Consider the following 27,692-nt stretch of genomic DNA (forward strand, 5'->3'; position numbering starts at 1 on the left):
CAGCATACAACAATTTGTTAATGTTAGTTTAATCATGTCCAAATAAAGCTTAAATAAATAAAAATTGAAACATTCCAGTTAACTAAGATATTATAACCTAGCATATTCATTAACTTTTTCTCTTTGAAATATTGACAAAAATTTTTACTCTTTAGTCAGCTTAGGCCTCAGTTCACCGAAAACATAAACGTCTGATTATCTTAATACAACTGTTTAATTAGAAAATTGAATGTAAAAATTCATAGTACACAATAGTTTTAAGAAAACTGACGTTTATATTTTCGGTGAATTTAGGTACCTATTGTACAGATAATTTTTTTCCATAAAAGAACTTGCGTTTTTTTTCATTAAATATAATTTCAAGCCTATTTAATGACACGCTCCAAAAAACCCTAAACCCATAATATACGCTAAATAATTCCCATTTAGTTACTGATCAAAAACGGAATTATTTCCGTCCAAACATACCTTTTGAAAGATACTGTATAGAGTCTCATTAAAATCACATCAAAAGGTAATTACTTGCTCATACACCGTGGTAGTCTCCTATGCAATGTTTTTCACTAATATAATAAAATATGTGAATTTGTTTGTTAAGCTGACACGATACAACGGTAAAATTATTACTGCTAAGGTAACTATATATTTGTACATAATAAATGGCATATAATGCCTACTACATAAATAAATACCATTATAACTTCATTGGCATTACCTGCCAGGATTGGGTCTTTGGCCACGACATGTCACTTATTTTTTCTTTGTTGCAGTGAGAAAATTCTCATGGACAATCCGCCACTTCGGGTCGGTGGCACCGTACCCTTACTGGCTAAAGTAACGCCTGGTTTTGCCTTCATGTATTTAAAAACTTTCAGTTACAGGTATTAATATTATTTAATCCCGATGTTTTTATTTGCCTAAGACCCCCCCCTAAAATCTGTGTAAAACGAAGCGAAAACAACTAGTATATCTTAATTGTATGACATAATTACAGATTTCTGCGCGTGAGCATGCATAAACAATGCCTGTCTTATTGCCCAGGTAAATAAGAAGAACGTGTTATTAGGTTTATTACAGGTATTACAGATTAGTTGCAGGTATTATAAACTGAAGGGCTTGTTTTTATATAGGTCTTGTGGAAATTTCCTTGTCTTGCTTGAAATCAAGGCAAACAATCATTAAAGAATGAAAAATCTGAATTCAATACAAAATTATGTTTATTGGCAAGTTTCCACCATATTTGTTCGCGAGCAAAAATTGATCACCGATTCGCGCAGGTACACTTTTTAACCGCTTAAATCTAAGTCTTAAATTGAGGCAACTAGAATCAAACTTAGTTATATTTTTGACATTCATAAGTGCTTTGTAAAGGCCTAAATGAAATAAATGATTTGACTTTGACTTTGAGGAGAAAAAGAAAACAAAAGTGAAAGTTGTATTTGTGTGTGAGAAATTATTAGATTTTTATAAGAACTTGCCAAGGCTTACTTGACATTAAAATAATTTCTCAAAACCTCCTTTCTTAAAAGTTCTCGATTCTTCACCGTCACGGAGGAGAAATTCACCATAATTATTTAATTTAAAGAGTCTTGGAACTATTTAAATATGATACATGTCATACATATTTATGTATGGTGTGCCTTATTTTTTTCGAAATATCTAGAGAAATAAAATATTTGTGTACCTAGAAGTTTTCATTATTTACATTAACAAGACATTTTGCAGAACAAATGCAGTTTCATGTGTGTTGATTAAGTAAATAGTGAACGCATAATTAACCAAAATATTAATATTTCATAGGTTAGTTCGCTTAAATTATTTGCAACTGACTAAATAATAGTGTCACATAAATGTCACGTGAAGTTTTTTTTTTATATTATCAGAGCAGAAGCACCTGTTTTCAAGAATGCTTACAAAAATATATTATGAGATTTATTTATTATCCGGGGCTGCGGGATTGTTCGAAAGTGTTACGGCGGCCCTGGTACATAAAAGGCCTACAACGGAACACGACGGTTTTTATAAGAGTCTGACACCCTCACCGCTACTAAAAAAAGGTTTATTTATTATGAGAGCTTTAACTTTGTCAAATAGAACCATACGATACCTGTTGGAATGTTTTATGCTACTTTTATAAAGCTAAATACTTTTTTTATGTGTTTTTGCTTGAACGAGCCAATAAGCAGAAAAATATTTCAGTTTTTAAATCCCATTTATAGAAGCAGATTATAGGCAACTTTCTTTTGTGGGTTCGTGAAGTAATTCCCATGGGACACGGGTGGCAGTAACATCTGCCAGCGGTTTCACCCGTTCTACCCGCGTCCGCGTTCCGCGCCCGCGCACTGCAAAATGCTGTTCAATGAATCATCTAAATCTCAATAAATATGTTTACAATTTCTGCACGAAGAGATGACTTGCGGACACGTTATGTTCACATGGCACTGTAATTATGCTAATATCTTAATCAAACAGACATTCGCTTATGAACTACAAAGAGCTAAACACTTGATACAATACCTATATTTTCCTTCTTTTGCATGTTCAATTAAACACTATAATTTTCACTCACGTGATATTTAAAGAACGGAGGAATTCGCCATAGATTAATAATAATTTATGTATGTAATAGAGTAGTGCAAGTGGCACTTATTTCTTATCTTTACTTCTGCCATTATGCTCTAGTCATCATCATCCTCCGAGCCTTTTCCCAATGTGGGGGTCGGCTTCCAGTCTAACTGGATTTAGCTGAGTACCAGTGCTTTACAAGAAGCGACTGCCTATCTGACGTCCTCAACCCAATTACCCGGACAACCCAATAGCTCTTGGTTAGACTGGTGTCAGACTTACTGGCTTCTGACTACCCGTAACGACTGTCAAGGGTGTTCAATGACAGCCGGGACCTACATTATGCTCTAGTGTATAAGATTTTTTTTTTGATATGGTTACTCATCAGATGACCTCTCTCGATGTGAGTGTAACGGGAGGGTGTGTCAGACTTACTGACTACAACCCATCGAGCTTGACTATCGCTCTCTCGAGCCTTGAGCCTGAAACTCAGAGACCTCTTATAAAAACAAAGGAGGCCTTCAACTAGTGACAGTCTGACACACCCAACGCTGCACCCACAGTGCAGAGAAGTGAAGATGAGAACTAAGTGCATAATTGCAATACTTTTGTATGAAAAAAGAAGAAATATCAATTAGCAAACATTATAGGACACAGAATATAGTGCCCGCGCAGACACCGGTTCAATTTCTATTTAATCACTCTCATTGTCAGATGGGACGGGACAAAATAATTTGAATAGAATCCGTTTGGACATCGGAACTGGCATAGCGCATACATTTATAAAAAGATTTAAAGTAAAAGGCCTTAACTATTTAAAAAGCATGATACAAAAAAAATAATGAAAAGGTTCCGTAAGGGGAAACGGAACTCTGATAAAATTATACGGCGAATGTGTAAATACTGCTTTTTATTTATTGCTCATCATTTCTTCTCTGCTCTCATTAGGTCACTTGGCTTACTTACAGACGTCTTAAGAAAAGGTATGTAACATTCAATACTTTAGAACTTTCTCGACTTTTTAACTTAGTATTAATTTTTTTTTTGTCTGGCCAAGTGGTATTGGGTTGTCCGGGTAACTGGGTTGAGGGGGTCAGATAAGGCAGTCGCTCCTTGTAAAGCACTGGTACACAGCTACATCCGGTTAGACTAGAAGCCTGATGATTTGATGATATGATTATTTTTCTCTGTCAGATAACTTTATTTTGGAATAGGTAAGCCAGCTTATCGTTTGTTAAAAATGATTTCGATTTTTAAAGGATTTTTTTATAGGTAAAATACTGTAAAATTAAGCTCGCTTAATGTAAAGGTTGATAAACTTAAATGTAAGGACCGCAATTTATCATCTGAAGTTTTTTACGAGTTATGTAGGTACTCGTTTATTATTTCTATTCAGATTTTAGTTTTTGTACAAAACAGTAACTTCCGAACATTACTCAATGCTAACTATGCCTATATTATTTATTTTTTATATTTTAGCTTTTATAGTTAAATCACTAAATGAATAAAATTACTATTTGTCCATAATAATACACAGCTTTTTACATAATTTTATTAGTGCATGTTATTTTGTGATCGTTTCGTTCAACCTAAACGTGATATACATAATCAACGTCCTCATACGCATATCCCAACTTTACCTTAATCTAAACTTAACATTTTGTCAGAATAAAAATGTTTTTTTTTGTCTCTCTATGTTTTGAAACTGCAAAAACGATTTGAAAAAATCTTTCAATGTTTGAAAGCTACACTATCCTGGGGTATGTGATATACCTACTTAGGTTGACATTTAATACGCTTACGGAGAGATATTCCAGCATCTAATGGCGACAAGCAGCCGGCGGTACAATATAGGAGTCTGCAATCCACTGCAAATAAGTATATACTCACCCAAACACTACAGACAAAACCGTCGGCCGATAGTTGACCCGATGGTTGGCAAAATATTTTCAAAGAAAATCTTAATTCCAATCAAATTTTTCAGTCGGTCTGATGCCGGCTAAATCTATAATATAAAAATGAATCGCAAAATGTGTTGGTAAGCGCATAACTCAACAATGCCTGGACCAATTTGGCTAATTCTTTTTTTGTTGTGTTTGTTATTGTCAGGAGAAGGTTCAAGGTTTAAGTCAGTTGACGGGAGCGAAGCCGCGGGTAAAAGCTAGTACTACTAGTACTAGTATTTGTAATGGGCGTACTACCATTCATCTTCATACTGACACATGAACTTAAACAAACTATCAGCTAACTAAAATTGTACCACTGAGATCGATTTTCGGCTGCTCGCATCCGAAATATGTTATGTTAGCTGTTATTCTATCGAAAATTGAGCATCTTCTATGAATCTTAAATCCTTCCAGATCGAAGGCGCATTTATAATGGGATTAGGCTACTGGACATCAGAACATCTCATTTACGACGGAGCCACTGGCAAGCTTCTAACTGATAGAACATGGAATTACAAGATCCCGGGAATTAAAGACATTCCTTCTGATATGAGGATTTATTTCCGTCGCAATGCTAAGAATGAACTGGGTGTTTTGCAGTCCAAAGGTATTATTTTGTACACTAACGTTTTTTCTTGTTTTTCTTTTAACTGGTGCGGTTATATTATATGCTATTTTGTCAAGAAAACTGCCCATACTCTTAATATCACTCAACCAGTCTGTCACTTGTTGAGTGATATGGAGTGTTAATGAAAAAAAAGTATGTAGAGTAAGGGTCCGTTCAGATAGACCGAGTCGGAGAGCATCGGCGCGCATTTTTCTTTTCACAAAGACCGGAGCCGATCGGCTGCGCGAGCATTAAAGAGCATGCAAACGAAGCCAAACATCAAGAAAAAATACACAATCGGAGCCGGTCGGCTCCTCTTATTATTTCACACCGAGCGCAATCGAGCATTCTCAATGACAAAAGCAGTGCGCATGCAAAAACGATTTCTTTCGCAAAACTCAAATCGTAAAGCAAAACGAATCGTTTCTTATTGACTCGGAACTTTTAAACTTATGACTTATTTTTATACAAAGAACTATATTATAAACTTGCCTACAGCAACCGGTGAGCCATCGACATGCCTAGCAACCGTATTCCTTCACGCCGCTCGCGAAGCCGTCCGTGCCGCTCGCTTGCAAGCCGGCTACGAAGACACATGGTTCGATATAGGTATGATAGCTTACGTTTATACATTCCCAGATATAAGCACAAATAAATAAAATCATTATCATCTCCCGAGCCTTTTCCCAACTCTGTAGGGGTCGGCTTCCAGTCTAATCGGATTCGGCTGAGTACCAGTGTTTTACAAGGAGCGACTGCCTATCTGACCTCAATCATGTTACCCGGGCAACCCAATACCTCTTGGTTAGACTGGTGTCAGACTTACTGGCTTCTGACTACCCGTAACAATAGCCAAGGATGTTCAATGACAGCCAAGAAATAACATGACAAGGATGTTCAATGAAGTAAACAAATAAAATATAAACTAATTATTTTTTAATTTTCCAGACATTCCTTGCACAACGGAAAGTATCTTCAATGCTGTTGGACATAAACTAGAGCATTTCACATTGAAATAAAGAACATAGAACTAAGCACTTCTTTTTTAGTTTTTTAGGTACAATGGTTTTTATTTTTCAGTACTAAATAAATAATGTATCTGTAGTCGATCTTTTTGTCTCAATATTCTTAACCCCACTCCCTATACCTGCTCACAAAGATTTAATCAATTCTTTATTTTTTTCTAAATTCATGTAGTAAGAGAAAGTCGTCTCTGTGTTAAACTCCGATTTTCTTCTCTGGGTACCTACAAAAAAATATTTGTTTTGCTTAGTATATGCGGTAGTTACTAAAAACCAATGAAATCTTCTATCTTGCACATATAAAAAAAGCCGTGTTAGTTACACATTAATAACTCAAGAATGGCTAAACCGTTTAAGCTGAAAATTGGAGAGGGAAATTAGGGGAGATTAATTAAATCCGGGAAAAGGACATAAGATAGTTTTTACCACTATCCAGCCACGGGAAACAGTCATATCAATACGCGAGTGAAACCGCGGGCGGAAACTAGTTATTTATTAAATTACACAGATGGTTTTAATAAAGGTAAGACTCGGTAAATTTCTATCACTCAGAAATCAGAAATCCCATCAGTGTCGATAATGAGAACACTTATAGCAGTCTGAGCCGTGACAGCTTACACGCGATGTTTCCTGGCTTACGAGATGTTTGATAGCAATCACAAACCAAGGAAATAATCTGATATTTTATGTCTGTAAAATTCTGATTACATAGGTATGTATTCCTTTCAATAAATAATTAGAATCCTGAGCGATAGCGAGGGAATCAAAAGAGCAGTAGGTGAAAAAAAACTCGAGTGCAACACGTAACTTTTCATCCCACCTCATCGAGGAAATTTCTAAACTCAAAAAAGAAAATGGCACGCACGTCACACATAGCAAATTAAAAAGATGTAGGTACCTATTAAAATTTATTTTTATATAAAAACTCAATTTAAAAATGTAATGAAGCAATAAAAAATAATAATTTCATCCCACTTCATCGAAGAAATTACTAAATGCAAAAAAAAAAAAACAAAATGGTGCGCACATATGAGTATCAAATTAAAAAGAAGTACCTATTAAATGAAATGTTCTTTTACTTTAATTTCTTTCTCTAAAATCGCTCTAAGTGTAGTAGGTACATTTTTATAAATTAATATAAAAATTTCACAATGCATGATTTTTGGTAGCGGCTACAGAAAAGCCATTGTTATCATCATTACAAGGCCTTTTCTTGACAAGATGATTACAATTTGGTTTGTTAACGCTACAGTGAATTAGTTGATCCAACCAACCGTACATTATGGTAACACCACACGAACAAGTGCGATGTCGTGCGTGTCTTATCGACAGTACTCGACATCTTTCATCATTTGCTCGTACTCATTGACATTTGCTAAGAACACAAATTTCAAAAGACTTAAACTAAATTAGGTATGTCTGGTGGTAAGTGGGTTGCTTATCATGCTTTACCAGACAATCTGTTCTAAACTGTTTCATTTGTCTGATTTCAAGTTATCTCCGCCACGACAAGACATAATAATTAGAAAACTATAATATGTATATGCCACCGTTTTTGAATTATTTCACTTTTCAAAACTATATTAACTGCCTAATTTTTGAAGTAAAATGCAAAAAAATCGCCTACTTACAAAATATGAGAACAACTTTAATTTAGATTTTAACGTGCGTTATATTTTGTTCGGGATAACGCACCTTTACTCCCAAATATAGTAAAAAAATATAACTATAAAATGAGAAAATTCTATGTGAGTTAACACAAGTACAAAGGTCAACTTATTTAGCTGCCAACGTGGTTCATAACAATAGTTTTTGATTGTACTTTGGAGTACTTTTGATGGGCGCCAAAATTACATTGTTGTAGGTATGCGTGCGAGCAAAATATTTGTTAAATGCTTCGTGCATGATAAACAATTGACTAGGATTGTCCTAAGTTTCTCTAAAAATTTTACACGTCTTGTATGATTTATTGGAGAAAAAGTTCGAGCTCAAGGGTCTCGTATATCAATTACGTATCGTACTCGTCAATTACGTAGTAAGTATTTACAAATCTGTGATCTAACCTTTTTTTACAAGCTTTTATTTAACTTGTTATTTTTCAACGACGTCAAAAATCATCAAATGACCCTCCCGCTTTGGGTTAGCAGCGGTGAGGGAGTGCCAGACTCTTCATCATCATCATCTCAGCCATAGGACGTCCACTGCTGAACATAGGCCTCTCCCTTTGATCTCCACAGATACCTGTTGGAAGCGACCTTACTGACTAAAAACCGTCGTGTTCCGTTGTAGGCTTTTTTATGTACCAGGGCCGCGGTAACTCTTTCGAACAATGAATTAAGAAGCCCCGGCAGCTGTGGTCTACACCTAACTTATGGATCAGTCATGGATTACTAAAATCTTCCTGCAAGGTCGATAAAATTTCTTTTTTGTTTACGTCACAGCACCGGTATAAATATCGCATGAATGTTGAAATAGCATGCATGTATGGAATCGTTTCATAACAATCGTGAGATCCTATCGTAAGGGTAGCGGAACAAAACGCGACATTTCAAACTAGATAAACATCTCGTCGAGTTTTTATAGTTAGACCGCTGATTGTGTGGACTTGAAAGAAAAAAAAATATGAAGTAATTGGTAAATTATATATTTTTTTTTTTTTAAGTATTTTTAATTTTAATGGCGCGTGGCGGTTATCTTCTCATATTGGTACGTATAGAAATACAGGTATATTGAATTAATATGACTCCTTGCAGCTAAATGAATGTCTCTATGTTTGTGAAATCTCACCTGTTGGAAAATCTTTATAATTTTCATTTACACTTACATTGGCTGCATTCAAGGCAGTGGTACTTTTCGGTGAAATAACTTCGGATATTCATGTGGTCTAGAAACTTTGTATTTTTTAATTCAGGAATACCAAGAAAGTTTATTTGTACCTGTTCTGAATTTTAACAAATCTTGACACTTCATTTCAATCGATGTTCTTTGCATTTGAATAGGAGAATAAAGAAACACCAACTCCTAATTTAAAATGATCTTTACAAAACTTATTTTTTTCTTTTCAGAAACAAATGACACACCATTAAAAAACACAACGTATTGCGCGCTTTAAGACGCATATTTTCCCTCTATTGTTATTTCTGCATATGTCTAATTTTAAGTGTGTGTATGCGTCTCTTATTGCGCAATTAAATTTATTTTCTTTCTTTCTTTCACACCCATTACACATATTTAATACTGCCATAAACGTAAAACTCCTGATTAATCGCATACATAGTAAAATTTACCATATTACACACTGTTCGTAGTCGACAATCGCTTCGATGGTATGTACTTATGAACTAATAACAATAATATTTTCTACCATAGTCCATCAGCGTCGTGTGAAATTATTAAAATTGTGAATATTTAATATATTATTTCTTTCATTAATCGTTTATGTAATAAAAATCATTGCGAGTTATCTTGAACAGCCGCACAGTTAAGTGTTAAGTGCCAATATATTTATTTTCATTCAACAAGCCTTTGATGAGTGCTAGTGTTTGCGTTATGATTGGTAAGCAAATATTTAAAATATAAACTTATATGAGTAGGTACTGTTTTCGTATTTAGCCTATACTGTCACAGTGCTGTGCCTTTACCCTTTCATGACTGTTTTAAAACTGATCCAACTTGTGAAATCTTAATGACAATTTAATTGGACATTGTTCTCAAAATTGGCATCGGTCTCTATCTATGAGTTCTGAATATCTTTAATCTTGTGGTTGAACGCAGATAGAAATCCGAATGCATTATAGCGAGTCGGATAATAATAGCGTATCAGCGTAGGATGTCCACCAACAAGGTAGACAGACGACCTTATAAAGGTTGCCGGAAGACGCTGGATGCAGGTCGCTTCCAACAGGTATCTGTGGAGATCTAAGGGGGACACCTATGTTCAGCAGTGGACGTCCTATGGCTGAGATGATGATAATAATAGATGTTGTTACCTCTAGACAAGTTTAAGCTTTCGTCAAATAACTTTAACCCTATGAAGTCGGCCCTGTAATGCATATCTAGCCACATCACGATGGTCACTTGTAGCTAACTTCAGAGTCGAAAACATATTTGAAATAATTGTAATTTAAACCTACAAAATTACAAGTGTTTACTTTGAGCATACATACATATATTTGGCTTTCATTGCCAAAGAGAACACAGAACAATTGAAAACTTACATGTGCAAGGAGACAACATTTTGCCACCTGTTTAGCAGATGTTTTTTTTTATTTTTCAGCACAAAACTTGGAACTAATTTACTTATTTAATTGTCTATTTGTTTCGGGGTTATATGCTGCCAGTATACCTCGTGCGGAACCAGCCAAGTTTTCTCTCAGTTCCATATTTGATTCCACTATGTCGATGATACATCCTATGGTGGCTGCTGGTTCAAATCGATGTAAGTTGTTATGAGTTTATTACAGAATAGTAGATAGGTAGACTATTAAGTAATATGAGTATGAATGCAACGGGTATGTGAGTATGATCACAACGTGGATGGGTGAAGAGGACAGAGGAGAGAGAGGAGGGGAGTCAAACCATAGAAAATGGAACTTCTGTCTGAAAGAGGCCATGACTAAAAAGTTTGAGAATATTAGTAAGTATGACGGCTGCCAGAGAGGAATGGAAGCGGAAAACATGTTGAGCCGACCACAAATTAATTGGGAACAGGGAAAGGAGAAGTAGGGAATAGCCTAAAAAGGCTCGAGGCTAAGTTAATAGCTAAATGGGTCGATCAGTGATTAAGTAAAGCAATGGTTAAGGCGCTTTTGCCCGGGTAACTGGGTTGAGGAGGTCAGATAGGGCAGTCGCTCCTTGTAAAACACTGGTACTCAGCTACATCCAGTTAGAGTGGAAGCCAACCCCAACATAGTTGGGAAAAAGGCTCGGAGGATGACTAATGGTTAACGCGCTCAGTTTGTGGATGGGTGATCTGTTTCATCAAGGTCAATTTACATCAAAACTGGATTTAACTGGTTTAAACTAAAGCAAACTGAATATCTTAATTGCATTCCACAATGTTTATTTAGGTGGTAAGATCACGTTGGTTCAAAAACAGAGAATATTATATTGAAGAGGGAAAATGTTATACTTTATTTATTTATTGAAATATGTTTAAATGTACATATTTACCTACTTTTAAAATGTATAATTTTAATGTATTATTCAGTATCGATGAGATAAACACTGTTTAATTTTCTTGCATTCATCTGAACAGGCTTTCAATAGAATCAAAATGGCAAGATGAACACTACAAGTCAATTATTGTTTGCTGCCCCAAGAGCATAAGTTTCCCAGTTATATTAAGTTTTTGTAACAGTACAGACGAAGTTTTTAGTGCTTTCTTATAATAAAACTGTAGACAGAAGAGTTTCAAATCATGGGGTCCAATTGGGACTTTCTAGTAATTTTATTATTGAGAACTATGATCGGTCTATTTTGAAAACCTCTATGGGGAATAAATTGTACTTCATATAAATAAGATTTAAGTTTAAATTTTAAAAATATTAATTCTTTCAAGTCAAATATTGACTGCGTCCTAATGGTTACAAACCATGTAATAGGTACATATTTTTAGACTTTTCGTTCCTGAAATTGAAAATATTTTATTAACATTACTTGGAGGTTTCTGATATGAAGCTATTGCAATTTTTTAAAATATAACCAAACAATTTCAGGTGAAACTTTCAAAAGCTTTTTCGGTTTAACATACGAACAAATGCAAGAGAAGAACAAAACCAATTTTAAGGATGTCCTAAATATTGATCTCATTACGAAAACTGGGAATGTCAAGTACAATTTGACAGCCAATAGGAGGATGCATAGACTAATGGCTCAAGCAGAGACAGTGATCATACTAGTCCATGGCTTTATGGAGAGTTCTGATGGCTGGATGGTGAATGCCATAGCTCCGGAGTTGCTGAAGAAACCTAACTTGAAAATATTTGCGTTGGATGGAAGAAAGATCATTAACTTGGAGTATTTCCGATCGTCGACTAATGTCAGGTTCATGGGAGAGGTGCTTGGAACATTTTTGGGTGAAGTTATTAAAAGTGAGTGTGTGTGTTTTTAGAATTTTCATGTCAATCCTAAATAATTATGTAGTAATATCAAACTCATTCTGATAAAAAAACCGTGATCAGTAATGCTTTTAGTAATGTGTCTAAGCTAAAGAATTATTTGATCCCCAACACTTCACACCCTAAATTCACTATTTTCAGATGGCCAAGACCCCTCAAAAATCTACATTATAGGCCACAGCTTAGGGTCCCACATAGCCGGAGTGGCTGGTAAGAAGGTCCATGAACTTACTGGCCAGCGCGTAGGGCGCATTACAGCCTTAGACCCGGCTGGACCTTGCTTCAGCAACGTGAGCGTCAGTGGGAGACTGGACAAGAGCGATGCAGAATACGTTGATGTCATACACAGCAATGGTGGCTTACTGGGTCTCAAAGAGCCTGTAGGTAAACGACGATTTGAACCATTATATCTCTTTATATATAAACCAGCGACCCAAACTGTCTTCGCACTGGATATCGGTATTTAATGGATGTTATTATACATATAAACCTTCCTTTTCAATCACTCAATTCATCAAAAAAAAAAACGCATGAAAATCGGTTGCGCAGTTTTGAAGATAGAAGAAGCGTATAAAGGAACATAGCGACAGAAAAAGCGACTTTGTTTTATACTGTGTAGTGAAAGTCTTGTTAGTTATACTGTATATAAGACAGGCTGAACCTGTTTGGTTGAATATTGGGAGATAGCTGAGGCCCGTGGAAACGACGTAGAACTTTTATAAAAATAGTTCCTTAGCAGTGTGAGCGAAATCGCGGGCTAATTTGTAATGGTTAATGTTTAGCGGAAAAATAATTATGTTAATGTCAGCACCGGCGATCATTTTGAATATTCGAAATTAAAGAAAGTGGCACACAATAAAATTTCAAAAGCATTTAAGGGAGCTATGAAAATAACAAATCATTAAAAAATATATTTCAAAAGCATTTAAGGGAGCTATGACCATAAAAAAATAACAAATCGTTCCCCTTATATCAATACCATTTCCCCAGCCATATTAGATCCGCGTACTTGATCAAACAGTTTGTTGACACTGTCAGTAATGACGACTGTCTTTTGTTCTAAAGAAGCTCGAGAGGTATTACAGTCGTCCTGAGTAGCACTTGGATATAAGTGTCACTTTTGTTCCTTTAATCCTTGGCCACTTGTGGGTCGGTAGAAATCTTTTCGAAAGTATTATTTGGCTGGTCTCCCACGTCCGATTATTGTAGGTGACCGATTTTTTGTAGGAGAAAAAAAGAACATACAGAGCAATAGTGTGACGCACAAGGCATACGAAAATTTGGTCGGTAAATCTTAGTAAGAACGTCCTACAAAAAATCGGCCACATTATCTGTCCTACAAATTGTCTGACGTGGACTGCCAACTTTATTGTGTAGGATACCTACTTTTAACATAGGTGGAAACACGCTTGTTTGCTTTTTTGAGTCGACCTTACATTTTGATATTTTTCTTCCTTTATACATTTTAAGTAGACTTTTTGATTCATATGATGAAAATAAGAGTGACGGTAATTAGTTCGAAGTATATAAAAATATACTTGGAGATGTTACGTACTTTAATCGAACCGGCTACCGACCTAGAATTTAAACGATAATTTCTCGGATTGGAATCATAATTTCTGTGGCTATTATTATGGCTATAATGTTTTTGATATCATTATGTTAAATCCAATGTATAATTGGTAAATAACGCTTGATTAGCTGCTCATTACGAGTGAACAAATTAGGAAATATTTCGAATAATGTATGTATTAATTTCATTTGTTACAAAGCACCTAAATACCTACAAATACTTGTTGAATTTTTTTTAATGAAAGCTGTTTTCTGTGATTATCATATAAATGTTTGAAACCGATATGCATCTGGCGTATTACACTACGACACGGCAAATACTTAAGTGTGTTTCCACCTTTATTCAACAACGCTTTCTCTTTACAGGACACAAGGATTTCTTCCCCAATGGTGGTATATCGCAGCCGGGCTGCTACATTTCCGTCTGCGATCACAGCCGAGCTTGGGAACTGTTTGCTGAATCCGTGGCGTCTCCCAAACATTTTCCAGGTAAGTAATATATTACGTACTATTACGTACGTTACTGCCTTTTTATCGTCCCACAGCTGGGCAGAGCTTCCTCTCACATGGAGAAGGATTGAGCGTTAATCATTAAAAGTACACGGTGATGTTTGTAATATGCTAGTATGTAGATATCTGCTGCAGAAGCTGCATACATATATTGTACCTACTACTGTGTATACAGGATTTTAGTTAGGATTTTACTAAGTTTTTTTACGGCTGTGTTATTAGGTAAAAGCTAGGCTGTTTATTAGGTATAAGCTATGACAGAAATATAATATTATAAAAAACAGTCCTTATACATTAACACCAAATTAAATGAGCAAAATAAAATTGAAAATTACAAAGCCATATCGTGTAAAACTAAAATATGAAAAGACCAAAAAAATCGGAATAAGAAAAATCTACCTCTATATTGACTTGGCACACGTGTTACATACTTACATAATTTCATATATCTATTGCAGCCCGAAAATGTGACAACTGGACGATGTTTGGAGAAGGTCTATGTTCAAAATCCGAGATATCCTACATGGGCCTGGAATCCGATAGCAACAATCCTGGACTTTATTTCCTTACCACTAAGGACTCTTTTCCGTTTGGCATGGGTTCCGCTGGTAGTGGATGATAATAAAAACTATACAATAAACTTTTTACTAAGAAAAATTTTGTTTTATTTATCTTTTTAGGGTTCCGTACCCAAAGGGTAAAACGGGACCCTATTGTTTTCGCTCCTCTGTCCATCCGTCCAGAATTTCTCTATCGATTCTATTTTTCAACAACACGCAGACAAAAATTCAGCTAGCTGCGAACTTGCGAACTTGCTATAAAAGTAGATCATCATCCTCCGAGCCTTTTTCCCAAACTATGTTGGGGTCGGCTTCCAGTCTAACCGGATTCAGCTGAATACCAGTGCTTTACAAGAAGCGACTGCCTATCTGACCCGGGCAACCCGATACCCCTTGGTTAGACTGGTGTCAGACTTACTGGCTTCTGACTACCCGTAACGACTGCCAAGGATGTTCAATGACAGCCGGGACCTACAGTATAACGTGCCATCCGAAACACAGTCATTGGTGTCTAAGATATACTTAGAAAGTACATACAAACTTAGAACAGTTGCATTGGTACTTGCCTGACCTGGAATCGAACCCGCGCCCTCATACTCGAGAGGTTGGTTCTTTGCCCACGAGGCCACCACGACTACGAAGTAGATAAGTACACATTTTTTGTTCGCGATTTTGCGCATATCGTTTTGGTGGAATCTTGCTTATAGAAACACTGGCTTCCGCCCGCGGCTTCGTCTGCGTAAAGTTCGGTTATATCACGTTTCCAATAGAATTCTTCAAAAGTCCGGGATAAAAACTGTCCTATCTTCTTTCTCAAGGTCAACTCTACCTCCGAACCGTAAAAGCGTAACAGACAAACAGACAGAGTTACTTTTGCATTTATAATATTAGTAAAGATACACTCTGGAAGAAAATCAAATAAATCCGTGAAGAAAAATATAATACCAATTCATTATCCGAACATTCACCTACCTGATTCAAAGGAAGTTATGATTTGTTTGGGATTTGTTTTGGAGTGAGTAGGTGTTTTTTTTTTAATGATATTCAAGGCCCGTTTAGGCTAATGGGCTATCAGAGACTTTATCAGCAATCTGTAAAACTAGCCATAATTATTGTTTTTTAAGAAGAAGAATGAAAATCATAGGTACCCAGTTTTTTGTATCTTTCATGTTATTCTAAAAATATTAGATTATCTAAGCACACATCACGTACAACACCTCACTCAAGAATAATGGAGCCATTAACGAACACATTTGAGAGCTAAGGTAGACAATAACAATAAAATATTAGAATTCGTTTTTGTAAATAAAAATAAATAAATATTTTTTTTTTTAACCATTTTCATCTACTTGTAATCAGTAAATAAATAAATCACTTACCTACCTGCTAACACAGAGTAGGTAAAGTAGTAGTAGTGTTTGAATTAAATCTAATTAAAATCTTTATTTCAGACATCTTCTCATAGATGCACAAATTCAGCACACAAAAATATATAGGTTGTATTGTTTCTATAAACAATTGTGTTTTCATTCACATTATTATGTCAACAGTTAACAAAATGATATTCCAAAATTTTAGGTTCAGAAATTTTGAAACTTCTAGCAGTTTAGTAGAAAGAAAGATTTAGATAAGCCAAATTATGAAGTCTATAAACATTTTTAAATGATAACGTGTACAAACTATAATTGTAGGCTGAAAATTGGAGTTGTCATAGCTTAGAACCGGGGAGTAGTTCTCCTTGAAACCGCGAGCGCAAGCTAGGAACCCAGTCGAAAGGGTACGAAATCACGCGCCATCAACTGCCTTACAAAATTAATGACCACGTGAAAGTAAAATAAAAACGTAGTCACGTTTACCGACAATTAGTCCCTAAACCCCTAAACGCTCATAGTAAAAGTTTTTACTTCAAAAAGCCAAAGTTCTTGTCACGACAAAGGAATCCTTTAAAAGTAACGAAAGTTTGATGTTGTGAGTTTTTCGAAATTTTTCCCTCCTCGTTTGCTTGTGCTGAAATTATTGTCAAATATTTTTTGGAATTAAAAAAAAAAGAATTAAGGAAACGGAGCGATTTAATGTTTCTATTTCATTAATTTTCGGTTAACTTTCAGTCACGTGGGTTGGTTGCTATCACGTTTTCTACAGTTGCCGTGCAAAAAATAACAAGCAACTTAATCAGAACTAAACCTAAACTTCACGCTTTTTAGGTTTAGCTTTTTACAAGGATGGCTTTTTAATATGTCGGGTGTGTGGTATCTAATCAATTATAAGGCTGAATAGCTGACATAGTCTAATAATCAGCCTTATGTTATTGTCTCACTACTGGGCACAGGCTCTCACACAGATAAAGATTGAGAGTTAACCACCACTCTTGCTCAAAGGGTGTTGATTTGTTTGTAGTCCCAAGTGAATAAATAATTAAATAAAATCAAGCTGGCGCTTTATCCCCAGCTCAGACCTTGATATATGTAGTATTTGTAAGTATTAACAATTTGTAACAATCTCTTTCATTTGTTACTCCAAACTAATTTTCTTTTCATTTATTCAAAAGCAATTTGTGCATTAAATAACCTTGCTTCTTTATCCTTACATACATTGATTATTCCCAACAGCTCGAAGGTTTTGCAGTATATTTTTGAAGCGCTCAGGAATAATTAAAGGTAAATACTATTCTTTTATTATTTACCTACTTTACAAAACCCACTCACGTTCATAGAAGGATAAATCATACGGCATTTACTTTGTTATATTTGCAAAAGGAAGATGAACATGAAATCAGGTATTTTTGTAATAAAACAAGCTCTTTTCGTAATAACATGTATTTAAATAACATTTATGTTTGATGCGTTCAAATAGTGCAATTTAATTAAATTATCTATGGTCTCAACCACGCATAATTGCAAAAAAGCTTTGATTTCAAACTCAAAGTTTTTTATTTCAAATAGGCCTATGAAAGCTCTTTCGAAACGTCAAAGTTAGATGCACGGTTCCAAAGAGGAGTCTCATTGGCATTTGGTCTCATGGAGAAGAACCGACAAGAAACTCCATGGACACTCTTTTAAAAAGAAAATAAAATTAATTACATATTTTATACAGTTTTCTATCTGATTTGATGTTGACTTATAGGAATACCATTTTAAAAGTATACTTCTTAATTAAAATATGGCCACCTCATGTTCCTATTATAATGAATCTTTTCAGCGATCATTATAATGGTAGATATTACTGAAGTGACAGCTAGAATAGTGAGTGGTATAGCAATATGTTGCATGCTTATTTGTATGATATGAGACTTGGTACATTTAGGCTCTTCAAAATCCGTGGATACTAAACGATTGAGCAGACCAGATTCTTTGATTCGGAGGAAGCTGAAATATAAAGATTTATAAGTACAGAATAAGCATTGTTTTTTAAATAAGATTTTTGTTTTAAACTAAAGACTGTCTTTTTAGGTTTAATTATTTTACCCACCGAGGTAATAGCTATATTTTTTGCAAAAATTCTTTTTGTAGATTTTCTCTAGTTGTGTTTGTTGCCGTTGTTGAATTACCCCAAATAACAAAAAAAAAGTTATTTTAGTTCACATCAAAACTATATTTCTACGTTTGATGGCCACAAAACGTTGTTATGTAATCATAATATTGTCGCATCAACTGCAATTTTTACGATTCCGTGACTACAAGCAATAACCGTAGGTTTTCGGTTTAATACCTGTGTTTTGATCAAATAACTCATTTTATATTTATTTTCGTTTCAATGTAATACTCACCCAATTTTAAATTGCTCTTTATATTGGAATTTCTTTGAAGTGTAGAAATATTTGGTAATTCCGGAAAGCAGGTCGATCGATACTAGTTTGCAAATATCGGCATTGTCGTAGGCTGAAAGTAATTTTTGTTATAATAGCTATAATAAGGAAAATTTCGAATACGGTGGCTGTACTCATATAAGGAAATCAGTAGATGAAAGATGACGTAAATAGGAAAGATAGCTGTCAGAGAGGGATGGTAGCAGTTGCCGTTGAACTGCAAATTTGCAGTTGAAATGCAGTCCGTCTGTCTAGACTAGAGCCTTAGATAAACGACGAAGTCCTGAGCGGAGTACCTTACAATAGAACATATTATTATGTTCCAGTTGTTTGTTGTGACATTGTGAGTTTATAGTTCGCATTGCATTCGAATGAATGCATACGGAACAAACAAAATCAAACAAACAACAGTACGCAATAGAGATGCAATATCAACGGATATTTTCTTAGTACTTTCAATACCTTATAAAGATCAAAGAATGAATGCAGAATATATATTATTTACATCAACATTTACATATACAAATTATTACAGGTTTATAGAAAATGTTATATATTATATAATGTCTATAATTCTGACCATCGTTTTATATGTTAAACTTAATGTAATAAATGTATATGGAATACAATAAACGATATGACATGATAAGAAAGAAGCAAAAAAAACATCTAGGTATACTTACTTTTCTTCATATAGGGATAAACAGTAATAAAATCGGATAGCAGTGCATATTTCCCTGTCTTCACAGCTGCCAGCCCATCGGGAATAGATACCGTATGTATCCTCATGAGCTTCTTCACAACTAGGCTTATGTTACGATTGTAGTGGTAGATTTGAGACTGTTGAATTAAAGATGAGTACTTCTTATTGAAAACAGACGTTAGCTTAGTTAGAATGTCTCTGATTTACTGTTAACTGTTACAGCCTTTTTTTTACACTGCTGGGCACAGGCCTCCTCTCACACGGAGAAGGATTGAGCATTGATCACCATGCTTGCTCAATGCGGGTTGGTGATATCCGTGAGATCAGACTTAATAGTCCAGGTTTTCTCAAGATGTTTTCCACACAAGTTACACTCAGCCGCTTTGGTGAAAAAAAAAACCTTTAAAAGCTGAGTAGGTACTTACACGTTCAAAAATAGCCATCATCATATGATTAACGGCTAGGAACACATAGTCGCTGTCCGCCAACATAGGCAAGTCTATGCCATGGTCCTTGTCATTAACGAGGTTGGATAGCAAGTTAGAGGTGTAGTACGTATAGACAATGTAGACGAACGTAAAGAATATGAGGTAGGCGATCCTTCGAGATGGCAGCCGCGGGTCTATTGGTGGTACTGGGGACAGTAAAATCAGTGTAAGATACTTAAGAGTAGTACAAAACAGAAAGGGTAGTTTAAACTAGCCATTTTGTGAGAAATGACATCGGCGATTCAAGATAGTGTTTAGCGGGTTTAATCACAAAAAAATATTATATATTTAGGCGTATTTTTAAATATAATATAGAGGATAGGCATGCCTTAAAATGCCTTTATTTGTCTTTTAATTGTGGTCTTTTAATTTTAGATGATTTTCAAGATTAATTAGAGTCGACAATTAAATTAAAGTAAATGGAAACTAAATTAATAATGAAATAATTTGTAGGTAAGTGTTTCTAGAATCCAAAAGATTGTGTTCGAATTTACAAAAGTAAATAAGCATTCGTATTTTCGAAGAATTCAATAAAGAAAAAATCTTTATATATTTATTAGCCTTTAAAACTTTTTAGAGCGAAACCTTTTTGTAAACCAGTTCACTCAATTAGGCCATTATCTCGTGTAATTTATTTTCACCTAATATTTCAACGGTTTTGTCTTACGATAGAATTTTATTAGCTTAGTAATTTTTATTTCTCGAAATTCCTTTTAAAAGAAAAGTAAGTAAGTAAGGCTATACTTTAACAGTATTTATATACAATACAATAATATCTAGTTTGTTATGATTTTAAGGCAATTGTTTGAATAGTTTTAGCTGACTTTTTATTGAAGATAGATGGAATCATACAGATTTGTGTAAGTGGTGTGATTAACTGAATGTGTGTCATATTTACTTCTTAATGTTGTAATTCTACAAAATAATTATTATTTTACAGTCAAAATGCAAAAGAATACATCTTGTCGGTCACGTGCCGTTCAATAAAAAAAAACAGCCAAGTGCGAGTCGGACACGCGCACGAAGGGTTCCGTATCATTATTTATAAAACGGACAAAAAATACGTTGTTTGTTGTATGGGAGCCCCCAAAATATTTATTTTATTCTAGTTTTCAGTATTTGTTGTTATAGCGGCAACAAAAATACATCATCTGTGAAAACTTCAGCTCTCTAACTATCACGGTTCATGATACAGCCTGGTGACAGACGGACGGACGGAGGAACGAAAAAAATAGGGTCCCATTTTACCCTTTGGGTACGGAACCCTAAAAATGGTGTTGAGACGACCGAGTGGATAAGTAATGTAAGGCAATACTCACTGTGCTGACAATAAGCCCCTACAACCAGCAGAGCTTCATACACGAAGCAGATCTGCCATCCACCAATAACGCTGAACTCCCATCTCTTCAGGATATAGAAGAAGACTATGATGAGCAGGCCGAAGCAGTACAAACAATTCCAAACTGGTCTGGAAAATGGCTTGCTGTAGAACGTCCTGAAAATCTTGCTCCCGGGTCGGCTAAGTAGAAAACCTAATCTGGAAAAAAATGAATAGCTTAGTAAGAAATAAAGAAACAAATACGTAATCCTGGAAATTTGGACCATGCTAGCGGTTTTTATAGTATGGGCATATAGTAAGTGAAATATATAATAAATATAATATAATAAATATATAAAGAGTGGTTAAGTATGAATGTGTATAGATGGAGAGGGAGAGGAAAACCGAAGAAAAGATGGACGCATCTAAAACATGACACCAAAAAGAGGGGAGTAAATTCGACGTGTGACGAGTGTGTACTACGGCTGGCAGAGAGGAATGAAAGTAGAAAATATATTGTGTGGACCCAAATAAAATTGTGAACTGTAAGATTTTTTTAAACTAGGTACTTTTTCACTTAACTTGCTTCTTCTTCTTTTGTGTCGATGACATGTTATATAGTGAGACTACCCTATGTCAGCCCAATATGCCGCCACAGCGCGAGCACGGCCGGATGCGCTCATTAAGTCCTCCCGCGAGCAGGTTTCAGGGCACAGTGGACATGCGATTAGGTGCGACATCGTCTTAACTTGCTTCTTCATTAGCACCAGATTAAAGCCGAAGCAATATCTAATTCAAATACTTAATAATAAACATAACTTACTTCCAAGTATGTAAAGCATGTATAGGATAGATTTGCTCAGCCAGGTCCTGTGTGAGGGTCATAGATCTGGAGTACACGTCAACACTGTCACGATAGGACTGAGAGGCGTTGTTTAGACCCCCGATAACCGTGACATTCCTTTCCGGATTGTCGAACACGTAGCACATGCTGAAAAATATACACTAGAAGTATAAAGAAGTAGAAAATATCAAACAGCATACTGGCGGACATTTTTTTTAACGACGTCAAAAATCAAATGACCCCTCCCGCTGTGGGTTAGCAGTGGTGAGAGAGTGTCAAACTCTTATTGACTATAAACCGTCGTATTCCGTCGTAGGCCTTTTATGTACCAGGGTCGCGGTAAGGGCGGACTTAGGCGTTCTCTACCAGTCTACCTTTGGGTGTCGTCGGAGAGAAGGAACTTCTTCTAGCAGTAGATAAACTAGCCTAAGCATGTTCTTTCTCTAGGCTATATGTGTCTTGTGTAAATAGTTTTAAGGCATTACTTTTATCTTTATTACGGGGATTACTTACTTGAATCCATACATATCCCTCAACAGATCAAGAATCATGCAGCCCAGTATAGTTTCCCTCCACATGGGATCAAATGTGTGAGGATCCGATGTCCTAGCGCGATTTCTTAGGGAATCACAGTTGTATTGTGTTGCTACTCTTAATGTCACGTTCATCATGTCAAATGCCATTTTTTCTAGAAGGAAAAAACTGTGAGTACTTAATGTCGTTTTAGAAATTCGGTCGTGAAAAATTTGCTATTCGTTGTCTTATAGTGAAAACCTCGGAAATGCACTTATGGTAAAAAAAAAAAAAACTATTAGGTATGTTTGCTAAGGACAGTCAATATCATCATCTCCCGAGCCTTTTCCCAACTATGTTGGAGTCGATTACCAGTCTAACCAGATGCAGCTGAGTACCAGTGTTTTACATGGAGCAACTGCCTACCTGACCTAATGACATTCTACATCTTTCTAATGAGAAGTTACGTCTTCAATATTTAGGAGATTTGTGTTAGCTTAGGGCATCGTCACAATTATAGATAACATTTTACTAATCCCTACTAATATTATAAATGCGAAAGTAACTCTGTCTGTCTGTCCGTCTCTTACGCTTTCACGTCTAAACCACTAAACTGATTTTAATAAAATTTGGTACAGAGATAGAATTGACGTCGAGAAAGAACATAGGATAGTTTTTATCGCGGACTTTTGAAAAATTCTCTTGGAAACGCCAATTCTCTTGGATATAACCGAACTCTTCGCGGGAGAAGCCGCGGGCAGAAGCTAGTAGGTAATATTTGAAAACGATATATGTACAGCTAACAAACAGATTAAAATAGATAAATCACGCTTCGATTGTGGTAGTACAATAAATTCTTAAAGTGATATTATAAAAGTTAAGAAGATTAACATGAAAAATATAAAAGTTGCATTTTCCTAAAATATCAGATGAACAAAATATTTTTGGTTCTAAACTATAATAGGATTTTATATCATGAATGAAATAAAAGGGTTTATAAGCCTTTTCATTTGAATCCTATTACAAAGCACAAGTTTCAGAGTATAATATTTATTTGACAGCTTATATTTAATTTACGAGTGAGATTAGCTTGATCTACAATGTTTAGGTTTCTAAATAATTTTATAAAAATATGTGGTACTGAAATCTTCTAGTTTTTAACCAACTTTCTAAAAACTTTAATTTCTCAATTAAAACGTTTTTTTAAGTCGCAATTTTCTACCGTTAAAATGTTTAACGTTAAAGCGGATTCCAGAATTTTCAAATTTTCTAGGACCGCAGTGGAAAATTTACGATTATAAATTTTCCTTTTGAAATAATCTTATCAAAATAACACAAACGTAACATTGGTACTAAACATAAAACAATACGAACGAATATAATTACAAAAATAAAGAGTTAAATGTCTAAAGAAAGCATAATTAATAGGGTCGTTTAAATAATATGGGATAATAGGTGTGGGCAAGAAATAATTTACCCGGGCAACCGACCGCTGGGCCACTCAGAACAACACTGACCGGTATATGTTGGTTAAGCAAACAAATTAAATGAGGTATTTAAATATTATCGCTGTTGTTTTTGCTTAGAATAATATTTAAGGTCTTGTTTTTACCCTTAAGCATGTTTTCACAAAATTAATAGGTATATTTGAATTTATATGGATTATGAATGTGTTAAATGCCGTCTATGCGTTTGTAATATAGGCTATGAAACAAAAATACAATTTAAGAACGGTTTTAGTGAAAATATTTCTCATTTATTTAAATAAGAAACAAGGAAGAGTTCTTATGAAGGTTATAAATATTTAAATGGTTATAACAACATTCAAATTCTCCGAATAAAATCTTAGCAGCAGTTTCTAAGAATAAAATATTGTAAAAGACTTTTCAAATATTGGTTCCTTGAAATGAATAAAGTACTATTTTGCATTTACTTAAACAAGTATTTTATTAGAACTTACATTTTCATTCATTGATATTTTGTAGTTTACGTTTATCGTCATTAATAGAAGCATCGTTTTTCAAGTACGAGGTAAGGTTAAAATTAAAGAATTCAGCTTCCAAATGAAAATTGACATCAATATTTTTGGTAAACTCTTATTGTTCTACGAACAAAATTCCCTGAACCTAACTTAACCTTGTTTTAATACTCAAGCAAACCCAAAAATAAGAATAAGTCCAAATGCATGACTAAATGACCATGAAAAAAGGTGTAGGTGGCTCTCCGAGTAGCTAGTACAACAATAATAAATTACTTTTCGTTCCAATAACGATGTTTACGTACAAACAAAAATATTTTAATTGGATATTTTTCTTACACGTAATAGAGCTTAAGTAATAGCTTGTTCATTAACACTAGGCTAGTAGGTCGGTTTCACTTGCTTGTATATAGTTATGAAATCGCGAGGTTTTAATTATAGTTGATTTGCAATCAAAGATGTAGGTATGGAAGTCGAACGCACTTAGAATTTCTTCCAACGTCGATGATAAGTAATTTTCAAATAATGTTTTTGCAAATGTGAAGTAGATGCAAGTCAAGCAACTACGGGAGTATTTTACATACCACTTTTATATCTTGTTTTGTTTTATATTAATAATCCTGTACCAAATTACGACGCAGCGTGGGATTTCACTATACAGTATGACTATTCAATCTCTCCTACTGTCCCACGAAAACCATTGGAAAAATGTTTTAAACCAACTTTTTTTAGATCCAAAAATATCTCCAACTTTTTGGCTTCACAAAAATAGCTATGAGCATCCACACTCAGAGGTCCTCAGGATAACGAATACTCACAAAGACGCTCCGAGCATTATGTGACTACAGTACCTACAATCTTTTGTTGGACCCTTGAGGAGCTACCCACACTTTCTGACCCCTTGACGTTCGCGAAAATTTTTATAGAAATATTAAGTTGTGCAGTGGAAGTTTACTTACATTGGGACTATTTTTGACCCTTTAACACGTGTTCAGTATTTTCAGATGACATGCATGGGTATTACATTTATAAAATGGCTTCAATCTGCGATTTTACCTATCATTACAGAGGTACGTCTCGGACTGGATTAAAAGTAGCCTATACGATTTGATCACATTATAAAAACTAAGCTTAAAAAAATAATAAAAATCTGCTATACTTATCAACCGCTTCTCGATACCTGTAAGACACTAACGTGTGAGCTTTATTAGTGTAAAGCTTCATCAAAATCCGTTCAGTAGTTTTTGCGAGAGAGCAACAAATATCCACACAAACACGACACGTACAATAAATAAATAAAATAAAAGAACTATACCTGATACCATTTTTGTTTACCTAAACAACAAAATCAACAGATTGGCAAGAAACTAAGTAAGTAATGAATTCAGCCTAAATTACGATAATGTCATGATTTACGGCGCAATATTATCAATAACAGGTGCCCGATTCTCCTAAGTTAATAATGTCAAAATCGAATATAAATTGAATCGCAATATGATCGCAATAGCAGTTTTAACCATATCGGGCATTCTGCTACTAATATAAGACCAATCGTATTCCAACGACATTCGATTGGTCTGCTGTTTTGGTGATTTTGGTCTATACGGTAGTTTGCTTTACAAGCATATTGCAATCTTAAATCATTTGCAGACAAAATTATTCATTATTGAATGAATGACAGAAAAGGATTAAAACGTTTATTTCAAAGAAAAAATAGCGGAATGCCACATATGCTTCAATCTTAATTGAGTCGGGATTGGATCTCAGTCGAATGTGAATCGTATGTTGTTTAAATAACATTAGGAGAATCGGGCCTCAGAGCTGTGATAGCTTTCTTAGAATTTATTGGCGGACAGGTAAATGGCGGCTCGTAATAGATTCTGCGAATATTCCGTAGAAAATAGTAGATATTTGTCACAGACTGGTTTAGTTTGTTATTACAGAATAGATATTGGTTACTGGTATACTGATCCACGTTGTAATTCATCATCGTCATGCATTTTAAATGGATAGATATATATATAGTATATCTTAAATACAAAAGAGTGATCCCGGCTGTCATTTAGTCAAAATTGAATAATTAAAGAGTACCTACCTTGGTGAAAATTTGCTGTATGATGCATTGAAAATAAATATTTTATTTTACAAGAACTTAAAATATTTGAATGACTAAATTATAAGTCGAAAATATAAATGAATATATAAGAATATATAAAAATATAGTGTAGTTATTCTGAATTCTGAATGCATCCATGAGAAAAATTCAGTGTGACATTGCATTCCCTCAGATATCTAGAAAAGTTTCATTCATATTTCCACTCTCTTAATATTTAAAGATTGCTAAGAGATATTCGGATTTATAAACGGCCTTATCCAATGGTCTGTAGCTCTGGTATATGAAATGAGCCGCCCAAATAGTCCAGTAATCTCTTCTTTCGCAATTACTGACGTGCATATGTCCTTCTCCGTGTGAGAGGAGGCCTGAGCCCAGCAGTGGGACGATAAAAAGGCTGTAACTGTATTGTTCTCTGTGGACATACCTAGATAGATCAACCAAACGTGACTTTTATCTAAATATACAGTCATGGACACATAATTAAAGACACTGTTGGAATCTTAAATTGCTGCCGCATTTCATCTGTATCTCTTTTTTCTGATTGCTACTGGAACTTTATTTTCTATTTTAAAATATTTAAGAGGGCATTGTGAAATATTAAAACTAAAGACTATCTTCAGTGATCCTTCGCGACAAGTTTTTTTTCGCTTTATCCGAATCTCGAGCGGTATGAACCATAACGTGGCCTGGCCATATAATTAAAGACACTCCATTTGCTCAGAGGAAGAAATGCAAATTATTAATATTATTGATGGTACTTTTCTATGACAACATTCCCTACACTGTAACTAAGCATACTAATGAGTACTCATATTTGGTTTATTTCCTTTTACCTCAATGACAGCACGACATCCCTAAGCGTGCAAACGGTCAGTTTTGTTTTAAGTCGCTACGGGAATTTTCTTCCATGCTTCATAAAAATCTGTGTAAAATTGATCAATGTTTCATGTATGACTTATCGCCATTGTGTTTTCTGGCCGATCACCAGTTTTTTTTTTATTAAATTTGCGATGGGCCAAACCAAAA

General features: G+C 34.8%; 3 protein-coding genes and 1 long non-coding RNA gene across 4 annotated transcripts in view; 3 read left to right on the forward strand and 1 right to left on the reverse strand.

The window, feature by feature from the left end:
* LOC135117921 (uncharacterized) overlaps positions 1 to 27,692 on the forward strand; it is a 343,287-nt gene that overhangs the window by 148,528 nt on the left and 167,067 nt on the right. The window lies entirely within an intron of this gene.
* On the forward strand, positions 3,509 to 6,217 carry LOC110372197 (uncharacterized). The gene is made up of 4 exons (XM_064038391.1): positions 3,509 to 3,548; positions 4,926 to 5,118; positions 5,617 to 5,727; positions 6,067 to 6,217. The coding sequence occupies exons 2-4, from the start codon at positions 4,944 to 4,946 to the stop codon at positions 6,135 to 6,137; spliced, it is 357 nt and encodes a 118-aa protein (XP_063894461.1). The 5' UTR covers positions 3,509 to 3,548; positions 4,926 to 4,943; the 3' UTR covers positions 6,138 to 6,217.
* Positions 9,590 to 14,989, forward strand: LOC110372174 (pancreatic triacylglycerol lipase). The gene is made up of 6 exons (XM_021328736.3): positions 9,590 to 9,696; positions 10,417 to 10,578; positions 11,858 to 12,232; positions 12,401 to 12,643; positions 14,198 to 14,320; positions 14,800 to 14,989. Exons 1-6 carry the CDS (start codon positions 9,669 to 9,671, stop codon positions 14,958 to 14,960), a joined length of 1,092 nt encoding a protein of 363 aa, XP_021184411.3. The 5' UTR covers positions 9,590 to 9,668; the 3' UTR covers positions 14,961 to 14,989.
* LOC110372105 (uncharacterized) lies at positions 18,050 to 22,741 on the reverse strand. The gene is made up of 7 exons (XM_064038633.1): positions 22,573 to 22,741; positions 22,039 to 22,206; positions 21,217 to 21,434; positions 19,835 to 20,043; positions 19,390 to 19,546; positions 18,668 to 18,779; positions 18,050 to 18,266 (listed from the first exon to the last, which is right to left on the reverse strand). The coding sequence occupies exons 1-7, from the start codon at positions 22,728 to 22,730 to the stop codon at positions 18,050 to 18,052; spliced, it is 1,239 nt and encodes a 412-aa protein (XP_063894703.1). The 5' UTR covers positions 22,731 to 22,741.

Source organism: Helicoverpa armigera, chromosome 16, assembly GCF_030705265.1.
Source record: "Helicoverpa armigera isolate CAAS_96S chromosome 16, ASM3070526v1, whole genome shotgun sequence".
Classification (NCBI taxonomy): Eukaryota; Metazoa; Arthropoda; class Insecta; order Lepidoptera; family Noctuidae; genus Helicoverpa; species Helicoverpa armigera.